The sequence below is a fragment of the Notolepis coatsorum genome (assembly GCF_963971535.1).
Source record: "Notolepis coatsorum genome assembly, chromosome: 18".
In the NCBI taxonomy this organism is placed as follows: Eukaryota; Metazoa; Chordata; class Actinopteri; order Aulopiformes; family Paralepididae; genus Notolepis; species Notolepis coatsorum.
The window spans coordinates 62,991,897-63,017,311 of NC_140182.1; the positions used below are offsets into that span (position 1 = coordinate 62,991,897).

Below are 25,415 nucleotides of genomic sequence, written 5' to 3' on the forward strand. Positions count from 1 at the left end.
CAAGATAACTAATTATTCAAAATACGCTCTCTTAAATAGCTGTAACTTGAACAGGTTAACAATGAAACCACTTTAAACATGTCATGATCAGTCCGAATCAGAGCATTCTGCCTCACTAGATTCTGAATCATCAGATTCCAATGAATCACCCCTCCTCCTCCATACATCATCATCTCACTTCTCTTCATCATCCTCCTCACTCTCCTCTTCCTCACTTTCTTCAGCTGGCCCTGGTGCAGGTAGATGTGTTGGGAGAGCAGGTCATGTGTGGCAGACAGGGCGACAGCGACCACCAACCAGCTCCCAGCCATGTCCGAGTGGCGAAGGGTGTTGCTTCAGGGAGGGGTGGCGCACTAGATATGCCAAGTAGTTGGCACGGAGGCAGTGTTGGCGTAGGCTATCTGCATCTGGAGGGAGATGGATGAATGATTTGTTCTTCATTCTCTTCCACTTTGTGGCACAGGCCTCAACCATGGTGCTACTCTTCTTGTCGCCATAAATAACATGTCGTCTGAACTCGAACAGCTCCTCTAGCACCTCCTCCTCAAGGTCAAGGCTATCTCCACACCGCGAGAGCAGCCGTCGTGCCACAGGGCTCTTTGCCACCTTGTCATACACCGACGACTTACCCTTGCTCAGAGGGACAGGTGCATGGAGGGAGGTTTTCTTACTGAACACCCGGTCTCGCAAGAAGCTGGTCAACTTCTCCTCTCCCACAGCATGGGCTGAGTTGAAGTCCGCGATGAGTTCATCGGAGGCAGGCATGGCTGACTGTATGGTGCGGAGGGTGGGTGAGGCTGGATCAAATGGGAAGGAATCAAACTCATGCATGCATGTGACCAGGTCCTGCACGCGCTGCTCATCTTCTCTCATCCTTTTCGGACCACATTCTATGTGCTTCCTCTTGGCTTTTTTTTTTTTGACCAGGGCATTGTGAGCCACCCGGATCTTGGCCAAATTGTTCACATTTCTGGAGTGCACCAGCAGCTGCTTCTCATTCTGGAGGATGGAGAGCCAGCCAGACTACATTTTGCTGCCCTTGTTCATTGTACACTCGATCCACATGTTCCAGGCCATGTTGGAGTAGGGTTGCCTGTGATGGACTGAGTGAAGTCAGTACGAAGGAAGGCAACCTCATCAGCAGGGAGAGCTGTCAGCATTGCCCAGAAGTCAGTCAACCACCTTCCATACCTATTCTTGTCGTACACTACCATCCATGGCAGCATGGCACGCAGAGAGCTGACATACTCATCCCAGTTGCAGATATGTACTGCATGCACATTCTGCATGAGTGCATCTGTCATAGACAGGAAGTCCCTCCAGTAGTCCGCCATGTCACTGGCCTCCACCTGGGTGAATAAATTGGTGATGAGGCTCTCAAGGTCAGTATCATCCTCCAGTGCCGCATGTGCAGCTGCACGGGGTTCTTGGGAGAGACTCATATCTCTCAGGGCCCTTTCTCACTCACAGTTCGGGGTCGAATCAGACCCGGCTCGCATCAGAAAAGGGTGTGTCTGTCTGAGTGAGAACGCTGTCCCCCGTCCCCGCCCCCCGCTGATTCGTCCCCGGGGGCGCTGAACCTGGGCCGGTGAAATAGGTGGTCTCAGGTGCGCATTAGTGGGGGCGGGGGGCGTGACACACACAACGTCGCATGTGGAGCCTCACAGCTCAGTGGATGAAAACATGAAGCTACGTTACAAAGCACAAAGCGCAACACTTCCCTGGCTCGCATTAGGCCTGGCAATTTTGTTTGCCATTGCTATGTCTATACATTGTTCGAATGCATTTATTTCTATTAGACCAGTGGTGCCCAACCAGTCGGCCGTGGTCGACCAGTAGATCAATGACATTCAATATAATCGATGCGAGCAATGTTACTAGTAAAAGGCTAAGCTAACTAGCGTTAGCCGTTAGCTTAGCGTTATTGTTAACCCTGCAAAACGATCAAAAGCGGACTCTACAACAGAGTTCCACGGAACTCGGAATGAGGACGGCACGGAGCTGATTCGACCCCGATGTTGAGTGAGAAAGCCCCCTCAGAATCTCAAGGTTCTCCCTTGTCTCATCAGCCAGGTTGGGCATGAGCCTCCCCTTTACCAGCTGACTCATGAGTGCCTCATAGATGAGCCTAAAGCAACGCAGCCCCCTCTTGTAATGCTTGCCTTTCAGTGCACGGTCGGCGGAGCCCTCTGCAATAACTCCTCCTGCCACGAGTACATCTCCTAGCTCACTCCCCTTGTAGCGCTTGTAGATAGCGCTCATCATCACACACTGTGTATGGAAGGGACCAAGAAAGGGTACAATGTCATGATACTTGTTTGGGTTCTCGGCCTTGAGCAGAGTGATGAGGACGTACACAGGATGATCTCCCACTAAGAAGGCGAAGGGCATGTGCTTAGTGGCGATGATGGTAGACAGCTTCTCCATGATGTCATTCACAACTGACTTGTTGGGCGGTTGATTGTAAGATGTATGAAAATAAGCCTTGCTCTTCCTCTGCTCCATATTCAAGCCAGCGTGAAACCCATTGTATGAAGGGATAGTCTGCTCAACTGCAGCAGGACGATCACCATTTGTATCTGCACGAGCAAGGGCATGAATAATACTCCGCTTGCGCTGAGGCTCTGTACTTAATGAGAACATAGTGGGCTTAGGGCGGATGGGAGGCTCACCACACTTGATGGTCCTATACGGCATAACTGCCTGCATCTCAGACGCCTCCTCAGTCAGTGCACACGCACGTACGCACACACACACACGCACATACACCTACACACACTCTCGCAGTCTGTTGAAGAAGAAGGCCTGGATGAGCGAGGTCAACAGGAGTTCTTCATGTCAAGGAATGGCGAGATGGCGTGGTCCAAGATACCTTTTGAAACAGAAGGCTGAGCACAAGCTCAGAACATCATCAAAATAACTCCTTTTCAAAAGAAACAGCTTTCGAACACAACACAAGGGTTAACACTTTAATCGCCAAGGACGCCGTAACTCGTCATTCCCCGCCATGCTAATTCTGCCAATGACGCCGTAACACGTCATTGAGATCAATATTTCAAAAATCTGTGATCGCAATCATATTTCTCCCGCGGAGACTTGAGATCTACTGTTGATCCCCTCTCAACTCTCCAACGGTTCAAGAGTGCCATCTGGTGCCAACTGATCGGCGGATCGCCCAAACCGGAAACCGGAAACGGAAACTGGTGCTCATCCAAATTCGGTCCGATCACTCGCTATAGGTCCCGGGACTCGAGCTAGACACAATGGATAGCGATCCGTTACCAATAACTCGATAAACAACATGATTTGGACGTATATACTATTATACAACCTGGAGATGGATCGCATATTTCAACATCCCATAATAGGAATATTTTTGCTCCACGCTCATCGCCCAATGGCTCGAGGAGACTGGGGTAAGTTTCAGCGTTTTTTTTTTACTGTGTTCGATACAAACTGCTCTAATGATCATATCACCCACACTAGATGAATCATCTAATGTTGGCCACAGAATTATAAACGACCCCCCCCCCCCATCCGGTCAACATCAGATGATAAGTAGTAACTTCTAGAAGCTCGTCCATTTGAAATTTTTTATCTCGCGCCGATCGCTATCAAACTGTATTTGATCATCAATATAATGCATTTAGGGCTATAAATCACGTTCTGCAGAATGCTGCAGAAAACGATAAAAACATATTTATACTTTAGACCATATTTTAGTATGAATATGTGAATGAAAAAGTATAACGTTCCTACATCCTGAACGATAGATAATTGACGTTGAATGGGCCATAGTAATGTCAATTTAGCAATACAATTTAAAAAGTTATAGCCCTGCAAAGAAGGGGAACTTCTCCATAGACAAATAGAGCTGGCAGAGGATGGTATAAGGATGTACATAAGCCTGGCAAAGAAAGTGTTAACAAACCACAAACACAGGGCTACAATGACTATATTAGCTAACTAGTTGTTGTTGCTAGCTAGCTAGCTATTGGGAAAGTTGGTAGCACCAGTGCTATCAGTGGAAAGGTTAGTCTGAAGCCCTGCCCAAACACCAAATCTTACCTTCCCATTCAAAAGTAACATTTTGACCCAACTAATCTGCTCCAGACTTCAAATGTTTCGTTTTCATACAAATATCGCATGCATACAGTATTTTGTTCCCTAGAACCCACACAGGCGCAGCTGATTTTTGTTCCCTAGAACCTAGAACCCACACAGGCTCAGCGGATGTTTTTTCATAATTCCTCCCGGGAATTTAACTCAGCCAGGCCCAACAACCCCCCCCCCCCCGGCGGAAAATAATGCTATTTTGCTGTGTTGTATCACGTGGTGGCACTGTATAGAGGCTGTATACACTAGTATAAATGCGACCTTCAGCACCATGGACAGTCACAAAACACGGACCATACAAGTTTTATACACTACACCAAACTGTAGAATAATACTTTCCAAATAATGGATTGTCCAAACGTCGGGGTATAATACGAAAGTGTCCTTTATATAGAAGTTTACCGGTGCTCGTTACATAAAATGTCTCTACTTCACTGGCGCTCTCTGTGATCTAGTCTATTCATTACGTATCACTCACCCTCTGCGCTGCTGCTGTCAGTTCAACGTAATGACGCGCTCCTTATATCTCCGCGGTTTCAATCTCAGCATCCAAATCATCCGTCAGAGTTATATATACTGTTCTATTTCACGGTCAGGTTCCAACAAACTGTCTTCTTTAACTCCCAGTATGATCAAGTGAAATTCGGAATTTCCTTGTCAATTTCAATGTCCATCTGATTCCAAACTCGTGTAGTAACACCTTTGATTGCGCCCTGCTTTCGTCTCATTCTTTCAATTTCAGTCCGACGTTCGTCTTCACCCATTCTAGCGCTATCCAAAACGTTCATATCTCCCGGGTTTCGGGTTATGATTGAAATCAATAGGCTTGTTTGAGATTGGCGCTGCCTCGCGCGGGGTTGTGAATGACAAGTTAACTCATTCCTGCCTGCTTGCGTGCCTGCTCCCTGAACTTATAGAGAGCACATATCTGTGCAACTAGAAACACTTCTACTGACCTGGCCTGCTTCGGAGTTCAGTGGCCTGACTGTGGGCACACAAAAAAATTAAATATTTAAAATAAAAACATTTGCGAGTCTGCCAGGCAGGGGCGTAATTTGCGGGGGGGTCCCTGGAAAATGTCCCCCGCATGATTTCAGAATGCAGTATTTGTCCCCCCCATGTTTTCCAAAACACTGCAACTGCGCGGCCTGGTGGCCAGCACTGTGACTCGCTACTACACAGTGCCGGCACTGCAGATTTACCCTACTCTTGGAATGCATGGCCAGATCCTCAAAGTCATACATAGGGGCGCTGTCTCGATAATGCAGTGTTATTAAAGCAGCGTGTAGTGTAGCCGACGCATGAACCAGTTGGAACTGGAAATCCGTTGGTAAAGAAATAGCGGCCTGGAATAGTTTTTGTTTTGGGACAATTCGCAGTAAAGGAATATATCTGTCGGCGATGTTGTATGCGGGAACGAATTGCAGAGAGGGAGGACTGACTGAAGTGGAGAGTGTGTTTACTTGTGTCTCAGAAAATAAATGTCTCATCTGATTTCTTTAATAATAATAACCTGGTCACTGGACATTCATGTTGTCATGAAGGAGTTTATTTCCACCACTCCTGAACGCAAGACCACCTTCTGTGTTTTACCGTCTTCGGAATAGGTAATGTGTGTTATTATTTATCGCTCCTGCAGCGATTGTTGTTGCGACAGTGACACAGAGGGCGCAACAGCCAGGTGGGGTAAACTGGGCTGTGATGTGTGCATCAGAACGCTCAGAGCGCGGAGTTGGGCAGCTGTTTTGATTGAAAAGTTTGATTGAAAAGTTTATTAACAGATTGCAGAATGGGTACAGTACAGTACAGCTCAATACATACAATTGTTAAGGGGATGCAGACCAGAGAAAGACTTTCGTCTTGTTTACATCAGGGACCGTCCCCCATTTTCAATTCATCATAGTATCCTAGTGAACGAGAGTGTTGGTTATGACTGACAGACAGTGGAGCTGTTTGCAGATAGCGAGCATTTTGACGTGTTGCGTGGTGGCGATGTCTCGCAGACAATACAACTACAAGTATAATTATATAATATATATATTTTATATAAAAAATAATTAAAAAAAAAAAAAAAAAAAACGACCCCCCCCCCCCCTGCGACGTCACTGACCACGCCCCCTAATATGTCCCCCCCACCGCTGGGACCAAAGTTCCGCCACTGCTGCCAGGCCATGCCAGTCTGCCAGGCCACCGGGAAAACTCCCGGTGCTCCCGATGGCCAGTCCGCTAGTGGACTCCAGAAACTGGTGAAGAAGGCTAGCTCAGTAGTGGGTGGTGAGCTGGATAACCTAGAGGTGGCGGCTGAGAGGAGGATGAGGAAAAAGCTAGAAGCCATCCTGGAGAACCCCTCTCACCCCCTCTACGAGGAGCTAGCCAGAATGAAGAGCACGTTCAGCCTAAGACTCATCCCCCCCCGACACACCACAAACCGCCTGGGCCGGTCCTTTATACCGGCAGCCATCAGGCTCTACAACAAAGGGCTCGGGCGGCTGGATCGGCCGGTTCTGCTGCCAGAGCTATCACTGTCACAACTCGGGACTTGAGAACTAGAGACTCACATCACGTACAGACTATCTTGTTTCTTTGCACTAGATACTCATATCACTGGACTCTCACCACTGGACTATCTTGTGTTTGTACTTTTTATATTACTATATTGTATTTGTATTGTGAAGCTATGCATCCCCCACCCTGTATCCCCCCCCCTCCATGCTGCTTTGACACCGGGATTTCCCCAAGGGGATCAATAAAGGATTATCTATCTATCTATCTATCTATCTATCTATCTATCTATCTATCTATCTATCTATCTATCTATCTATCTATCTATCTATCTATCTATCTATCTATCTATCTATCTATCTATCTATCTATCTATCTATCTATCTATCTATCTATCTTCTATCTATCTATCTATCTATCTATCTATCTATCTATCTATCTATCTATCTATCTATCTATCTATCTATCTATCTATCTATCTATCTATCTATCTATCTATCTATCTATCTATCTATCTATCTATCTATCTATCTATCTATCTATCTATCTATCTATCTATCTATCTATCTATCTATCTATCTATCTATCTATCTATCTATCTATCTATCTATCTATCTATCTATCTATCTATCTAATATAGACAAGGAATATTAATTAGTGGAAGAGTGCATGATAGTAGAAGACAGCAAGAAGGTTAGTATTTACTAAAATAATTTTGGTTCCCTAGAACCATCAGCTCACATACTGAAAACGGCATAATAGTATGAAACATGGAGAAAATGGACGCAGCCCATCTGATGTGGTCTTGGTGATGAACCTCCTGGCGCTCCCTCTGCAGGGGTGTCCCCTCGGCCATGCATGCCCTATGCTAACCTTTCAGCCTCCTCGCGGCTAATATCACATGGCTCTGAAAAGATTCCCAGCCCTTGGCCCGCCGCTGGCCGCCCTCGCCCGCGTCGCGGATGGGGGAGCAGAGTGTTCAGACATGCGGCCTCCTCACGCCCTCCACCGGGATGGCAAACGGCCACTCAACTGGGGGCTCTGCGCATAACGGCTCCTGGCTTGCTCTGTGATTGTCTGGAAATGTGATTTTGATGCACTGAACAGTTTGTGTCTGTCATGACTGATTAGCTTCCATGTTGCGGTCGGCCAGAGGTGCCAAGCATGCAGATAACATTGAAACGCCCCGGCACTCCTGTCGGGAGGATTTTGGCGCAACCTCGTTTGTCCCTCAAACCCAACAGCGACGTCCCTGAAGGACACGCGTTGTAGCGAATCCATCACTTAACCGGAAGGGAGAACGTGCGCCGTCTCGTGTGACACGACGAAAGGAACTGACGAGACCCGTTTAGATTCACATACACGGCACTGTTAGACAGTGTATTCCCAGTGATTCCGGGTACCTATGAAGATAAGAAAACAACCTTTTGAAGTGAGTTATGTTAAGTAGGGATTAGTCATACAGTAAGACAGGGAAGAGAAGGGCCTGTTTTCCTCTGCAGGCATGACTACATTAACATTTCACAGGGAGGAGGGTGTGTGCGCTGATCTTCTACTGACCAACTCCCTACTCTGTGTAGCCTCCACAACAGGACGGAGGAGCCCTAGAACCTAGAACCCACACCGGCCCAGCTGCTTTTTGTTCCCTAGAACCCACGCCGGCCCAGCGGCTTTTTGTTCCCTAGAACACACACCAGCCCAGCAGCTTTTGTTTCCTAGAACCGACACAGGCTCAGTAGCTTTTGTTCCATAGAACCTAGAACCCACATGGCCCAGTGGCTTTTGTTCTCTAGAACCTATAGAACCCACACCGGCCCAGTGGCTTTTGTTCCCTAGAACCTACACCGGTCGATCAGCTTTTGTTCCCTAGAACCTAGAACCCACACAGGCCCAGCCGCTTTTTGTTCCCTAGAACCTAGGACCCACACCGACCCACAGCGGCTTTTGTTCCCTCTGCCTCGTAATCGATACCTTCCTCCACCGTTAAGCACTGGTGTTATTGATGACTCCACATTGGCTGCACTGGGACCGGTGCCAAGCCGTCTGAGACTTCTGTCCCGGGTCCACTTCTCCTTGTACGCTATTGGCTGAGATGCGAGGACCGCGACCCTCCCCCCCACACACACACACATGCACCCACACATGTTTTAGAGCAGTGGTTCTCAACCTTTTTACACCAAGTACCACCTGAGAACGTAGCTGGTTCTCCAAGTACCACCATATGACCGACGTTAAAATACAGTCTATTCAGCTATGCACAGTTCACGCAGGAGGCAAATGTATTCCTAATAGCATTATTTATTGTTAACTTTTGTCAGACACAGCCACAATGTACAAAGGGGTAGCACTAGAACTAGCAAACTCTTCCACACAACTCATACAATGCAAGGGGCATTGAGAACATAATAACTAACATTCTCACATAGCAAGTGAGAAAATTAAGAACTGTATTTCAGCAAATGTACTTACTTCTCCCTCTCTCTCACACATACACACACACACACACACACACACACACACACACACACACACACACACACACACACACACACACACACACACACACACACACACACACACACACACACACACACACACACACTTCTCGGGGGGATTATTACAGGCTAGGCATGTGTCAATGATTAGCAACAACACAGCTTTTGATGGATTTTGTTTTTTGTAATGTCAGATTTAACAACAACTCTTTTCAGAATATTTCAGAGTATAAAATTTTTTATCTGACATTACAAAAAATCTAAAAATAAAAATGGTTATGATCAGGGCTGAAGTTGAATAAAAGATGTATGACTGTTTAGACTGCAATACTCTCTGTCACAGTGATCTCTTGGTTGTTCCCCACTTAGGTTATCTAACTATCGCGCCGCCGCAACTAGAAACACTGGCCTGGCCTGCTTCTAAGTTCAGTGGCCTTTTCTTTATTTCTTTTTTTAATAAATCTTTTCAAGTACCACCAGCAGTACCACCAAGTACCACTAGTGGTACACGTACCACAGGTTGAGAACCACTGTTTTAGAGGCTTGGCGGAGGCGAAAACTGTCTTTTGTCCAGTTTCAGCCATCTGCTGTACAGACAATAGCCGATTGAGATGAAAACTCGCTTGGGATCTGATTAATCAGGAAACCAAAAGTGAATTAGATAACGATGTTTTTTCGTGCCTTCTAAGGTCACAGGACATTATGTCGTGTCAAACATTGTGTGTTATTGCCGTATGTTTAAACATAGAGACATGAGAAAGATACAGGGAAACATAGAAACAGAGCGACATGAGAAACAGCAGCGAGTAGAGAAATTCCCATTTAAAGCATGTAATTTATAGGCCGTCACTCGACCAGATTGAGCTGTTGTTTTGTATGTTTTGTTAGCCTGTCATCAGTTAGCCAACTTCAACATATTTGGCTTTCTCCACTGTCATCATTCTGTAAAGTGTAAGTGTTATGGTTTGTAACCGACCACAATCGCACAACACAAGACAGGTATGAGAGTAAGCCAAGAACTGGGCATTTATTGAATACAACAGAAAAGCGGCACTGTCCCTTTAAGGGAGAACACAAAATACTGGAAAACAAGAACTTGGGAAAAAGGGCAAAGTGCCTTTAAGAGGCGAGCTGGCTAAGGGGAAGGCTAAGGGAAAGGCTAAAGGACAGGGCCAGGGCAAGGGACAGGGCAGGAACAGGGGCACTGGAGAGGGGAACAGGAAACGAGGCCTGCGGGGGCGGGCTGGAGACAGGGACAGAGAAAACAGGGTTAAGGCCTTGGACAGGGCGAGGGACAGGGGCACTGGAGGGGAACCGGGAACAGAGGCCCGCGGGGGCGGGCTGGAGACAGGGACAGAGAAAACAGGGTTAAGGCCTTGGACAGGGCGAGGGACAGGGGCACTGGAGAGGGGAACCGGGAAGGGGCTAGCAGAGGGAAAGGGTAGCTGCCAGGGCACTGATAGCTACAGGGCCTATGCTAGCTGTACTGCTACATTAACATAGAGGCTGCGCTAGCTGCCGGAGCTAGGCTAGCAGACAGGGCTGGAAACAGGGGCACTGGAGAGGGGAACAGGGAAGGGGCTAGCAGAGGGAAAGGGTAGCTGCCAGGGCACTGATAGCTACAGGGCCTATGCTAGCTGTACTGCTACATTAACATAGAGGCTGCGCTAGCTGCCGGAGCTAGGCTGGCAGACAGGGCTGGACCAGCATGAGAGAACAAGCTAGCTGGAAGGACAGTCCTAGCTGTGGGGAACTGACCTTGCTAGCTGAAGGGGCAGTCCTAGCAGTGGGGAAAACTGACCTTGCTAGCTGAAGGGGCAGTCCTAGCAGTGGGAGAAAACTGACCTTTCTAGCTGAAGGGGCAGTCCTAGCAGTGGGAGCAAACTGACCTTGCTAGCTGAAGGGGCAGTCCTAGCAGTGGGGAAAACTGACCTTGCTAGCTGAAGGGGCAGTCCTAGCAGTGGGAGAAAACTGACCTTGCTAGCTGAAGGGGCAGTCCTAGCAGTGGGAGCAAACTGACCTTGCTAGATGAAGGGGCAGTCCTAGCAGTGGGGAAACTGACCTTGCTAGCTGAAGGAGCAGTCCTAGCAGTGGGAAAAACTGACCTTGCTAGCTGAAGGGGCAGTCCTAGCAGTGGGAGAAAACTGACCTTGCTAGCTGAAGGGGCAGTCCTAGCAGTGGGGAAAACTACACAAAAAGTGGAGGCCATGCAGAGGGACCGGGTTAGCTGCCTGGGCATGGCTAGCTACAGGGCCTATGCTAGCTGCAAGGGCTGCATTAACATAGAGGCTGTGCTAGCAGCCGGGGCTAAGCTAGCAGACTGGGGCCATGCTGGTAGTAGAGGCCTAGCAAGCTGCAGGGGAGCTAACGAGGCTGTCTCGCGAGAGGTGCAGAAATGGGATGTGACGTCAGAGGACACGATCCGGTCAGTGTTCCACAACACAGACTGGATTGTATTCCGCGACACAGATAACATTAATGCCTACACGGAGACAGTGCTGGACTATGTCTGTACTAGAGTGAAAGAAACAATCCCCACTACCAAAATGAAAGTTTACCCAAATCAAAAACCCTGGGTAGACAAATCCGTCCGTGAAGCTCTGAGAGAGCGCACCAAAGCATACAATGACGGCCTAGTGGCAGGCAACATGAATGACCACAAGGTGGCGCAACACAACGTAAGGAGGACAGTGTCAGAGGCCAAACGGCGCTACAGGGATAAAATTGAACTCCAGTTTGAACAAGCTGACTCTAGAGCTATGTGGCAGGGGCTCAAAACGATGACAGACTACAAAGGCGCCTCCCTCAAACTGAACAATGACATCTCCTTAGCAAACGACCTCAATACCTTCTATGCGAGGTTTGATGCTGGTAATAACAACACCAGCTCACAAGCCTCGGCAATGGGGGGGGGGGGGTCGGCTGCTGATGGAGGCGCAGTGTTCAGGGTAACAGAGCATGAGGTGAGGCGGACCTTTAAAAAAGTGAATATCAGGAAGGCAGCAGGTCCGGACGGCATCCCCGGCCGCGTCCTAAAAGTCTGTGCCGACCAACTGGCCCCAGTATTCACTGACATATTTAACCTGTCCTTAGAACAGGCTGTCATCCCCACCTGCCTGAAGAAGTCCACTATTATCCCTGTACCCAAAAAATCCAAGCCTGCTTGCCTCAACGACTACCGCCCTGTAGCTCTCACCTCCATAGCCATGAAGTGCTTTGAGAAGCTAGTAAAGGGCTACATCTGCTCCTCCCTCCCCATCAACATGGACCCCCTGCAATTTGCATACCGCCCCAACAGGTCCACGGAGGACGCCATATCCCATGTGCTGCACACAGCAGCATCACACCTGGACAAGAGGCAGGGGAACTATGTGAGAATGCTATTCATCGACTACAGCTCGGCATTCAATACCATAGTCCCCTCCATACTCATAGCCAAGCTCAGGGACCTGGGCTTGGGCTATGACCTCTGCCAGTGGGTCTTGGACTTCCTGACTGGCAGACCCCAGGTGGTGAGAGCAGGCAACTGCACCTCCTCATCCATCACCCTCAACATAGGGGCCCCCCAGGGCTGTGTTCTGAGTCCCCTCCTCTACTCCCTGTACACACACGACTGTGTGGCTCAGCGGAGTAGCAATACAATCGTCAAATTTGCTGACGACACAGTGGTGGTGGGCCTGATCTCTGCCAACGACGAGAGGGCCTACCTGGAAGAGGTCAAGGTCCTGGCGGGATGGTGCCAGGAAAACAGCCTCTCCCTGAACGTCAGCAAAACAAAAGAGATGATTGTGGACTTCAGGAGGTCGGGGGTCAAGGACTACAGCCCCCTCAGCATCGACGGGGCACCGGTTGAGAGAGTCAACAGCTTCAAGTACCTCGGAGCCCACATATCCGAGGACTTGAAATGGACCATACACATTAACAGTGTGGTGAAGAAGGCACGACAACGCCTCTACTTCCTCAGGCGCCTAAGGAAGTTCCAAGTCAGCCAGAAGATCCTTAAGAACTTCTACTCATGTACAATAGAGAGCATCTTGACCGGCAACATCACCTCCTGGTTTGGGAATAGCACTGCAAAAGACCAAAGCAGACTACAAAGAGTGACACGTTCAGCCGAACGCACAATTGGAGGGGGGCTCCCCACTCTCCAGAACATTTACAACAAGCGTTGCAAGGGGAAGGCTAAGAGAATTATTAAGGACTCGAGCCACCCGAACAACTGCCTCTTTGAACTGCTGCCGTCAGGCAAGCGACACAGGAGTCTCAAGGCGAGCACAGAAAGACTCAGAAGTAGCTTCTATCCCCAGGCCATCAGGCTGCTAAACGAACAATGAATGAACACTACACAACAACAACCACCAAACACACATAGCACACACATCCACACGCACACACTCACTTTAAACAAACACACTGTAGCACCCACTACACACACTTTATAGCACACACCCACTTTAAACAAACACACTGTAGCACCCACTCCCCACACTTTATATTTATGGATGAAGGATTGCACTACAACTCGTACACCTTACTGTAAATTGTACCTAAAATTGTACCTCATCCCACTTCTGCTTTGCACTAGATAGTACTGTACATTAGTACACTGCATAGTATTGTGTATTGTATATTATATGGTAACTCAGAACATTGTACATATGTCTATACCGAACAACTGTGACCTCATTCTTCTTCTAAATTCATGCTATATTATGTTATTATGTTATTTGATACTATCTTGTCTAGCACAGTCTCTGGAGCGTAACAGTAAGAAGCATTTTGTATGAAAGTATTCTGTACTTCTGTATGACAACTATTAAAGAACTTGAACTAACAAGGAAGCTACAGGGGAGTCAACAGGCAACAGGGGAGCTAACAGGGAAGCTAACAGGGGAGTCAACAGGGGAACTAACAAGGCTAACAGGGGAGCTAACAGGGGAGACTAACAGGCTAACAGGGGAGACTAACAGGCTAACAGGGGAGCTAACAGGGAAGCTAAACAGGGGAGTCAACAGGGGAACTAACAAGGGCTAACAGGGGAGCTAACAGGGGAGACTAACAGGCTAACAGGGGAGCTAAACAAAGAAGCCAACAGGGGAGACTAGGGCCAGAGCTGCTTACAGGGAAGGAGTAGGAGGGCGCAGGCTAGACGTCTGGAGTGGGGCGCGTCGGCTTGGAGAACGCGCCGGTTCGGAGAGCGCGCCGGCTCGGAGAGACGCATCCTCCCGTAGAGGATTAGAGAGCGATGCGCGTCTGGAGTGGAGCGCGTCTGCAGAAGGAGCGCGTCTGCTGTAGGAGCGCATCAGCGCGGAGTCTGGAGTCGTGCGCGTCTGCTTGGAGAACGCGCCGGTTCGGAGAGCGCATCTGGCGCGGGGTCTGGAGTGGTGCGCGTCTGCTTGGAGAACGCGCCGGTTCGGAGAGCGCATCTGGCGCGGGGTCTGGAGTGGTGCGCGTCTGCTTGGAGAACGCGCCGGTTCGGAGAGCGCATCTGGCGCGGGGTCTGGAGTGGTGCGCGTCTGCTTGGAGAACGCGCCGGTTCGGAGAGCGCATCTGGCGCGGGGTCTGGAGTGGTGCGCGTCTGCTTGGAGAACGCGCCGGTTCGGAGAGCGCATCTGGCGCGGGGTCTGGAGTGGTGCGCGTCTGCTTGGAGAACGCGCCGGTTCGGAGAGCGCATCTGGCGCGGGGTCTGGAGTGGTGCGCATCTGCTTGGAGAACGCGCCGGTTCGGAGAGCGCATCTGGCGCGGGGTCTGGAGTGGTGCGCGTCTGCTTGGAGAACGCGCCGGTTCGGAGAGCGCATCTGGCGCGGGGTCTGGAGTGGTGCGCGTCTGCTTGGAGAACGCGCCGGTTCGGAGAGCGCATCTGGCGTGGGGTCTGGAGTGGAACACTGGAATACCTCCCGTAGAGAATTAGAGAGCGCAGTACTGTGTCCCACTCCAGGCAAACGGCGACAGGTGGCGAAGGCTTGCACCTCGTCTCACGCCGGAGATGAAACAGCATACAGACAGATAGGGAAACTCCCGTAGGAGCTTACAGATAGAGAATCTCCCGTAGGAGTTTGCAGAACGACCCGACGAGGACTGGGGGGGAGATCGAGCTATTTAAAGCCCACTGGGGCGCTAATTAGAACACACATCAGGTGCGTGATGGTAATTGATACTTGAACTAGAAGTGTGTGTTCGGCACGGACCAATCAAACAGATAATGAAAGATAGTCCAAGGGTGTGGGCAGACGAGAGTAAACGAACGCGAGGGTGGGGGCTGGAGAGGTGAGGAGACAGGGAATTAAAGGTCCAGGGAAAAGGCGAACCTCACAGTACTCCCCCCTCCACGGGAGCCACCGGGCAACCCAAAAACACAGACAGAGGGGCAGGGGACATGACAAGGCAACAAACAAAAATTTGGGCCAAGCTAGCGGGGAAGCTAGAGCTAACAAGGACAAACTCAACATACACTGTCTGTGCTGGCTGGGGTCGTCGACTGGTCGGGTCGTACTGTTATGGTTTGTAACCAACCCCAATCGCACAACACAAGACAGGTATGAGAGTAAGCCAAGAACTGGGCATTTATTGAATACAACAGAAAAGCGGCACTGTCCCTTTAAGGGAGAACACAAAATACTGGAAAACAAGAACTTGGGAAAAAGGGCAAAGTGCCTTTAAGAGGCGAGCTGGCTAAGGGGAAGGCTAAGGGAAAGGCTAAAGGACAGGGCCAGGGCAAGGGACAGGGCAGGAACAGGGGCACTGGAGAGGGGAACAGGAAACGAGGCCCGCGGGGGCGGGCTGGAGACAGGGACAGAGAAAACAGGGTTAAGGCCTTGGACAGGGCGAGGGACAGGGGCACTGGAGGGGAACCGGGAACAGAGGCCCGCGGGGGCGGGCTGGAGACAGGGACAGAGAAAACAGGGTTAAGGCCTTGGACAGGGCGAGGGACAGGGGCACTGGAGAGGGGAACCGGGAAGGGGCTAGCAGAGGGAAAGGGTAGCTGCCAGGGCACTGATAGCTACAGGGCCTATGCTAGCTGTACTGCTACATTAACATAGAGGCTGCGCTAGCTGCCGGAGCTAGGCTAGCAGACAGGGCTGGAAACAGGGGCACTGGAGAGGGGAACAGGGAAGGGGCTAGCAGAGGGAAATGGTAGCTGCCAGGGCACTGATAGCTACAGGGCCTATGCTAGCTGTACTGCTACATTAACATAGAGGTTGCGCTAGCTGCCGGAGCTAGGCTGGCAGACAGGGCTGGACCAGCATGAGAGAACAAGCTAGCTGGAAGGACAGTCCTAGCTGTGGGGAACTGACCTTGCTAGCTGAAGGGGCAGTCCTAGCAGTGGGGAAAACTGACCTTGCTAGCTGAAGGGGCAGTCCTAGCAGTGGGAGAAAACTGACCTTGCTAGCTGAAGGGGCAGTCCTAGCAGTGGGAGCAAACTGACCTTGCTAGCTGAAGGGGCAGTCCTAGCAGTGGGGAAAACTGACCTTGCTAGCTGAAGGGGCAGTCCTAGCAGTGGGAGAAAACTGACCTTGCTAGATGAAGGGGCAGTCCTAGCAGTGGGAGCAAACTGACCTTGCTAGCTGAAGGGGCAGTCCTAGCAGTGGGGAAACTGACCTTGCTAGCTGAAGGAGCAGTCCTAGCAGTGGGAAAAACTGACCTTGCTAGCTGAAGGGGCAGTCCTAGCAGTGGGAGAAAACTGACCTTGCTAGCTGAAGGGGCAGTCCTAGCAGTGGGGAAAACTACACAAAAAGTGGAGGCCATGCAGAGGGACCGGGTTAGCTGCCTGGGCATGGCTAGCTACAGGGCCTATGCTAGCTGCAAGGGCTGCATTAACATAGAGGCTGTGCTAGCAGCCGGGGCTAAGCTAGCAGACTGGGGCCATGCTGGTAGTAGAGGCCTAGCAAGCTGCAGGGGAGCTAACGAGGCTAACAAGGAAGCTACAGGGGAGTCAACAGGCAACAGGGGAGCTAACAGGGAAGCTAACAGGGGAGTCAACAGGGGAACTAACAAGGCTAACAGGGGAGCTAACAGGGGAGACTAACAGGCTAACAGGGGAGACTAACAGGCTAACAGGGGAGCTAACAGGGAAGCTAAACAGGGGAGTCAACAGGGGAACTAACAAGGGCTAACAGGGGAGCTAACAGGGTAGACTAACAGGCTAACAGGGGAGCTAAACAAAGAAGCCAACAGGGGAGACTAGGGCCAGAGCTGCTTACAGGGAAAAAGTAGGAGGGCGCAGGCTAGACGTCTGGAGTGGGGCACGTCGGCTTGGAGAACGCGCCGGTTCGGAGAGCGCGCCGGCTCGGAGAGACGCATCCTCCCGTAGAGGATTAGAGAGCGATGCGCGTCTGGAGTGGAGCGCGTCTGCAGAAGGAGCGCGTCTGCTGTAGGAGCGCATCAGCGCGGAGTCTGGAGTCGTGCGCGTCTGCTTGGAGAACGCGCCGGTTCGGAGAGCGCATCTGGCGCGGGGTCTGGAGTGGTGCGCGTCTGCTTGGAGAACGCGCCGGTTCGGAGAGCGCATCTGGCGCGGGGTCTGGAGTGGTGCGCGTCTGCTTGGAGAACGCGCCGGTTCGGAGAGCGCATCTGGCGCGGGGTCTGGAGTGGTGCGCGTCTGCTTGGAGAACGCGCCGGTTCGGAGAGCGCATCTGGCGCGGGGTCTGGAGTGGTGCGCGTCTGCTTGGAGAACGCGCCGGTTCGGAGAGCGCATCTGGCGCGGGGTCTGGAGTGGTGCGCGTCTGCTTGGAGAACGCGCCGGTTCGGAGAGCGCATCTGGCGCGGGGTCTGGAGTGGTGCGCATCTGCTTGGAGAACGCGCCGGTTCGGAGAGCGCATCTGGCGCGGGGTCTGGAGTGGTGCGCGTCTGCTTGGAGAACGCGCCGGTTCGGAGAGCGCATCTGGCGCGGGGTCTGGAGTGGTGCGCGTCTGCTTGGAGAACGCGCCGGTTCGGAGAGCGCATCTGGCGTGGGGTCTGGAGTGGAACACTGGAATACCTCCCGTAGAGAATTAGAGAGCGCAGTACTGTGTCCCACTCCAGGCAAACGGCGACAGGTGGCGAAGGCTTGCACCTCGTCTCACGCCGGAGATGAAACAGCATACAGACAGATAGGGAAACTCCCGTAGGAGCTTACAGATAGAGAATCTCCCGTAGGAGTTTGCAGAACGACCCGACGAGGACTGGGGGGGAGATCGAGCTATTTAAAGCCCACTGGGGCGCTAATTAGAACACACATCAGGTGCGTGATGGTAATTGATACTTGAACTAGAAGTGTGTGTTCGGCACGGACCAATCAAACAGATAATGAAAGATAGTCCAAGGGTGTGGGCAGACGAGAGTAAACGAACGCGAGGGTGGGGGCTGGAGAGGTGAGGAGACAGGGAATTAAAGGTCCAGGGAAAAGGCGAACCTCACAGTACTCCCCCCTCCACGGGAGCCACCGGGCAACCCAAAAACACAGACAGAGGGGCAGGGGACATGACAAGGCAACAAACAAAAATTTGGGCCAAGCTAGCGGGGAAGCTAGAGCTAACAAGGACAAACTCAACATACACTGTCTGTGCTGGCTGGGGTCGTCGACTGGTCGGGTCGTACTGTTATGGTTTGTAACCGACCCCAATCGCACAACACAAGACAGGTATGAGAGTAAGCCAAGAACTGGGCATTTATTGAATACAACAGAAAAGCGGCACTGTCCCTTTAAGGGAGAACACAAAATACTGGAAAACAAGAACTTGGGAAAAAGGGCAAAGTGCCTTTAAGAGGCGAGCTGGCTAAGGGGAAGGCTAAGGGAAAGGCTAAAGGACAGGGCCAGGGCAAGGGACAGGGCAGGAACAGGGGCACTGGAGAGGGGAACAGGAAACGAGGCCCGCGGGGGCGGGCTGGAGACAGGGACAGAGAAAACAGGGTTAAGGCCTTGGACAGGGCGAGGGACAGGGGCACTGGAGGGGAACCGGGAACAGAGGCCCGCGGGGGCGGGCTGGAGACAGGGACAGAGAAAACAGGGTTAAGGCCTTGGACAGGGCGAGGGACAGGGGCACTGGAGAGGGGAACCGGGAAGGGGCTAGCAGAGGGAAAGGGTAGCTGCCAGGGCACTGATAGCTACAGGGCCTATGCTAGCTGTACTGCTACATTAACATAGAGGCTGCGCTAGCTGCCGGAGCTAGGCTAGCAGACAGGGCTGGAAACAGGGGCACTGGAGAGGGGAACAGGGAAGGGGCTAGCAGAGGGAAATGGTAGCTGCCAGGGCACTGATAGCTACAGGGCCTATGCTAGCTGTACTGCTACATTAACATAGAGGCTGCGCTAGCTGCCGGAGCTAGGCTGGCAGACAGGGCTGGACCAGCATGATTGAACAAGCTAGCTGGAAGGACAGTCCTAGCTGTGGGGAACTGACCTTGCTAGCTGAAGGGGCAGTCCTAGCAGTGGGGAAAACTGACCTTGCTAGCTGAAGGGGCAGTCCTAGCAGTGGGAGAAAACTGACCTTGCTAGCTGAAGGGGCAGTCCTAGCAGTGGGAGCAAACTGACCTTTCTAGCTGAAGGGGCAGTCCTAGCAGTGGGGAAAACTGACCTTGCTAGCTGAAGGGGCAGTCCTAGCAGTGGGAGAAAACTGACCTTGCTAGCTGAAGGGGCAGTCCTAGCAGTGGGAGCAAACTGACCTTGCTAGCTGAAGGGGCAGTCCTAGCAGTGGGGAAACTGACCTTGCTAGCTGAAGGAGCAGTCCTAGCAGTGGGAAAAACTGACCTTGCTAGCTGAAGGGGCAGTCCTAGCAGTGGGAGAAAACTGACCTTGCTAGCTGAAGGGGCAGTCCTAGCAGTGGGGAAAACTACACAAAAAGTGGAGGCCATGCAGAGGGACCGGGTTAGCTGCCTGGGCATGGCTAGCTACAGGGCCTATGCTAGCTGCAAGGGCTGCATTAACATAGAGGCTGTGCTAGCAGCCGGGGCTAAGCTAGCAGACTGGGGCCATGCTGGTAGTAGAGGCCTAGCAAGCTGCAGGGGAGCTAACGAGGCTAACAAGGAAGCTACAGGGGAGTCAACAGGCAACAGGGGAGCTAACAGGGAAGCTAACAGGGGAGTCAACAGGGGAACTAACAAGGCTAACAGGGGAGCTAACAGGGGAGACTAACAGGCTAACAGGGGAGACTAACAGGCTAACAGGGGAGCTAACAGGGAAGCTAAACAGGGGAGTCAACAGGGGAACTAACAAGGGCTAACAGGGGAGCTAACAGGGTAGACTAACAGGCTAACAGGGGAGCTAAACAAAGAAGCCAACAGGGGAGACTAGGGCCAGAGCTGCTTACAGGGAAGGAGTAGGAGGGCGCAGGCTAGACGTCTGGAGTGGGGCGCGTCGGCTTGGAGAACGCGCCGGTTCGGAGAGCGCGCCGGCTCGGAGAGCGCGCAGGCTCGGAGAGACGCATCCTCCCGTAGAGGATTAGAGAGCGATGCGCGTCTGGAGTGGAGCGCGTCTGCAGAAGGAGCGCGTCTGCTGTAGGAGCGCATCAGCGCGGAGTCTGGAGTGGTGCGCGTCTGCTTGGAGAACGCGCCGGTTCGGAGAGCGCATCTGGCGCGGGGTCTGGAGTGGTGCGCGTCTGCTTGGAGAACGCGCCGGTTCGGAGAGCGCATCTGGCGCGGGGTCTGGAGTGGTGCGCGTCTGCTTGGAGAACGCGCCGGTTCGGAGAGCGCATCTGGCGCGGGGTCTGGAGTGGTGCGCGTCTGCTTGGAGAACGCGCCGGTTCGGAGAGCGCATCTGGCGCGGGGTCTGGAGTGGTGCGCGTCTGCTTGGAGAACGCGCCGGTTCGGAGAGCGCATCTGGCGCGGGGTCTGGAGTGGTGCGCGTCTGCTTGGAGAATGCGCCGGTTCGGAGAGCGCATCTGGCGCGGGGTCTGGAGTGGTGCGCGTCTGCTTGGAGAACGCGCCGGTTCGGAGAGCGCATCTGGCGCGGGGTCTGAAGTGGTGCGCGTCTGCTTGGAGAACGCGCCGGTTCGGAGAGCGCATCTGGCGCGGGGTCTGGAGTGGTGCGCGTCTGCTTGGAGAACGCGCCGGTTCGGAGAGCACATCTGGCGCGGGGTCTGGAGTGGAACACTGGAATACCTCCCGTAGAGAATTAGAGAGCGCAGTACTGTGTCCCACTCCAGGCAAACGGCGACAGGTGGCGAAGGCTTGCACAGATGAAACAGCATACAGACAGATAGGGAAACTCCCGTAGGAGCTTACAGATAGAGAATCTCCCGTAGGAGTTTGCAGAACGACCCGACGAGGACTGGGGGGGAGATCGAGCTATTTAAAGCCCACTGGGGCGCTAATTAGAACACACATCAGGTGCGTGATGGTAATTGATACTTGAACTAGAAGTGTGTGTTCGGCACGGACCAATCAAACAGATAATGAAAGATAGTCCAAGGGTGTGGGCAGACGAGAATAAACGAACGCGAGGGTGGGGGCTGGAGAGGTGAGGAGACAGGGAATTAAAGGTCCAGGGAAAAGGCGAACCTCACAGTAAGAATGAATAGTCTGGTAGCAACACTAGCCAGTTAGCTGTACCCTGCTAGTACCAGATGGCCTGTGTACATCTATAGCCACACAAGACCTGCTCTGAGTCTAATGCTCCAGCTGTTGTGATGTGTGTGTGTGTGTGTGTGTGTGTGTGTGTGTGTGTGTGTGTGTGTGTGTGTGTGTGTGTGTGTGTGTGTGTGTGTGTGTGTGCATGTGTGTGTGTGTGCATGTGTGTGTGCGTGCACGTGTGTGTATGTGCATGTGTCTCAGGGTATCTGACATCTATATAGTTTATGTCCTATGCTTGCTTGTATTATTGTGGCCGTAACACACCATAAAACTCACTTTAAGTGTGTGTGTGTGTGTGTGTGTGTGTGTGTGTGTGTGTGTGTGTGTGTGTGTGTGTGTGTGTGTGTGTGTGTGTGTGTGTGTGTGTGTGTGTGTGTGTGTGTGTGTGTGTGTGTGTGTGTGTGTGTGTGTGTGTGTGTGTGTGTGTGTGCGTGCGTGCGTGCTGTTGCGTGCCCAGGGCCCCTCCCCAGGCCAGGACCTCAGAGCTGGAGGTGATCTCCCAGCAGGTAGAGGAGGAGGCCCAGTGCGTGGCTGCTATCCAGCTGGCCAGCCTGGCCTACAGAGACCTGCCCCTGGCTGCCTTGGACATCTCCCTGGCCGGGTCCCAACTCATCTCCAACCTGGACGAGGAGGACAACCGAGAGGGGTAAGTCCCCCACACCTCACCTCACCACGGCACCCTGTCTTGTCGCTTAAAGGTCCAATAAGTGATCGAGGTGCAAACAAATGGATAGCCCCGCCTTCAAATATAAGGAATAGAACTGGAGACATGTGGGTTGATCCTCTGGTCGATTGACTGAGTTCATGATACAAGGACGATTTACAATTTAGTCATTTAGCCGATGCTTTTATCCAAAACAACATACAGATTGTGAAGAACATGTCAGCAGGAGGGGTACGTCTCTGGCAGCTAAGGGTAAGTGGCATTGTTCTTCAAATTGTGTCGAATATGAGTGTTACACTCTGAGTGCATAGTTTATAGACATATTAGCAAGATAGGTAGTGGTATAAGAATAGTAGCATAGTATTAGGGTACATAATAGTAAAAAGGTTAGAGGGACTGACACTAGGCAATGGGTAAATATGAGTTTGTAAATTGTATTCGCTGTGTTTTGTGTCTGTAAAAGGTTTGTTTATGTAAAACAGTTCCAATTCGCCATATGGATAGATTTTCATCTACAGATCAATAGATATACCTATTATATTTCTATACCTATACCCCTATATTTCTTTTGACGTGGTAAAAAAAATAAAATCCCAGATTGGGCCTCAAACATTCCCCTCGTTCTCACCTGATACCGAAAACAATAAACACTCGCAAGTCTTCAACCTGAGCACAGCCACTTCTGCAGGAATCTGGCCTGGAATTCCAGGAACGTGTCGGTCATGGTTCAGTATCCAGGTGGGGTAGAGAGAAACCGAATGCTGCCAATTTCATCATGTGATGTAGCATATAAAAAAACAACAACACACTTTCTTTTTAAAGCAGTTGAAACGAATTAATGGAATGACGATCGACTGCCCGATCTAGTCTATAACTAATCTGCATAATAGAAAGTAAATCAAAGTTTAATTAGATGATGATAGATGATTTTGTGCCATACTCTCGCAATTCTATCTAACAATATACGTTATTAATGGGAGATATTGTGTCTGAAACATTTCCCCCTCCCTGCTTGTTGTATGCATGTTTCATGTCCATAATTGAGACAGAATTGCAATTACTACGATCTATATTCTCCACTGGCAGAGAGGAACTGTGCCTAGCTTTCTCTCTCTCTCTATTACGAGTCATCGCACATGATAGTTTCAAGTTTCTTTAATAGTTGTCATACAGAAGTACAGAATACTTTCATACAAAATGCTTCTTACTGTTACGCTCCAGAGACTGTGCTAGACAAGATAGTATCAAATAACATAGTATAGCATGTAATTTAGAAGTAGAAAATGAGGTCACAGTGTTCAGTATAGACATATGTACAATGTTCGATGCAGAATAGACGTAACTGAGTTACCATATAATATACACTACTATGCAGTGTACTAATGTACAGTCCTATATAGTGCAAAGCAGAAATGGGATGAGGTACAATTTAGGTACAATTTACAGTAAGGTATACGAGTTGTAGTGCAATCCTTCATCAATAAATATAAAGTGTGGGGAGTGGGTGCTACAGTGTGTTTGTTTAATGTGGGTGTGTGCTATAAAGTGTGTGGAGTGGGTGCTACAGTGTGTTTGTTTAAAGTGAGTGTGTGCGTGTGGATGTGTGTGCTATGTGCGTTTGATGGTTGTTGTTGTGTAGTGTTCATTGTTCGTTTAGCAGCCTGATGGCCTGGGGATAGAAGCTTCTTCTGAGTCTTTCTGTGCTCGCCTTGAGACTCCGGTATCGCTTGCCTGACCGCAGCAGTTCAAAGAGGCAGTTGTTCGGGTGACTGGAGTCTTTAATGATTCTCTTAGCCTTGCCCCTGCAACGCTTGTTGTAAATGTTCTGTAGGGTGGGGAGCCCCCCTCCAATTGTGCGTTCGGCTGAACGTGTCACTCTTTGTAGTCTGCTTCGGTCTTGTGCAGTGCTATTCCCAAACCAGGAGGTGATGTTGCCAGTCAGGATGCTCTCTATTGTACATGAGTAGAAGTTCTTAAGGATCTTCTGACTGACTTGGAACTTCCTTAGGCGCCTGAGGAAGTAGAGGCGTTGTCGTGCCTTCTTCACAACACTGTCAATGTGTGTGGTCCATGTCAAGTCCTCGGATATGTAGGCTCCGAGGTACTTAAAGCTGTTGACTCTCTCAACCGGTGCCCCGTCGATGCTGAGGGGGCTGTAGTCCTTGACCCCCGACCTCCTGAAGTCCACAATCATCTCCTTTGTTTTGCTGATGTTCAGGGAGAGGCTGTTTTCCTGGCACCATCCCGCCAGGACCTTGACCTCTTCCAGGTAGGCCCTCTCGTCGTTGGCAGAGATCAGGCCCACCACCACTGTGTCGTCAGCAAATTTGATGATTGTATTGCTACTCCGCTGAGCCACACAGTCGTGTGTGTACAGGGAGTAGAGGAGGGGACTCAGAACACAGCCCTGGGGGGCCCCTATGTTGAGGGTGATGGATGAGGAGGTGCAGTTGCCTGCTCTCACCACCTGGGGTCTGCCCGTCAGGAAGTCCAAGACCCACTGGCAGAGGTCATAGTTCAAGCCCAGGTCCCTGAGCTTGGCTATGAGTATGGAGGGGACTATGGTATTGAATGCCGAGCTGTAGTCGATGAATAGCATTCTCACATAGTTCCCCTGCCTCTTGTCCAGGTGTGATGCTGCTGTGTGCAGCACATGGGCTATGGCGTCCTCCGTGGACCTGTTGGGGCGGTATGCAAATTGCAGGGGGTCCATGTTGATGGGGAGGGAGGAGCAGATGTAGCCCTTTACTAGCTTCTCAAAGCACTTCATGGCTATGGAGGTGAGAGCTACAGGGTGGTAGTCGTTGAGGCAAGCAGGCTTGGATTTTTTGGGTACAGGGATAATAGTGGACTTCTTCAGGCAGGTGGGGATGACAGCCTGTTCTAAGGACAGGTTAAATATGTCAGTGAATACCGGGGCCAGTTGGTCGGCACAGACTTTTAGGACGCGGCCGGGGATGCCGTCCGGACCTGCTGCCTTCCTGATATTCACTTTTTTAAAGGTCCGCCTCACCTCATGCTCTGTTACCCTGAACACTGAGTTTCCATCAGCAGCAGACCCCCCCCCCCCCCCCCATTGCCGTGGCTTGTGGGCTG

At 51.2% G+C, this 25,415-nt stretch overlaps 1 protein-coding gene across 1 annotated transcript in view; it reads left to right on the plus strand.

The window, feature by feature from the left end:
• Window positions 1-1,332: 1,332 nt before the first annotated feature.
• The window catches only part of tmem266 (transmembrane protein 266), a gene marked incomplete at its 5' end in the record, with an annotated part of 157,954 nt that continues 133,871 nt past the window's right edge, over window positions 1,333-25,415 (plus strand). Inside the window, 2 exons of the mRNA XM_084335218.1 lie at window positions 1,333-1,382; window positions 22,113-22,301. Coding sequence (XP_084191344.1) covers window positions 1,333-1,382; window positions 22,113-22,301 — 239 coding nt within the window. The remainder of the gene's footprint in view (window positions 1,383-22,112; window positions 22,302-25,415) is intronic.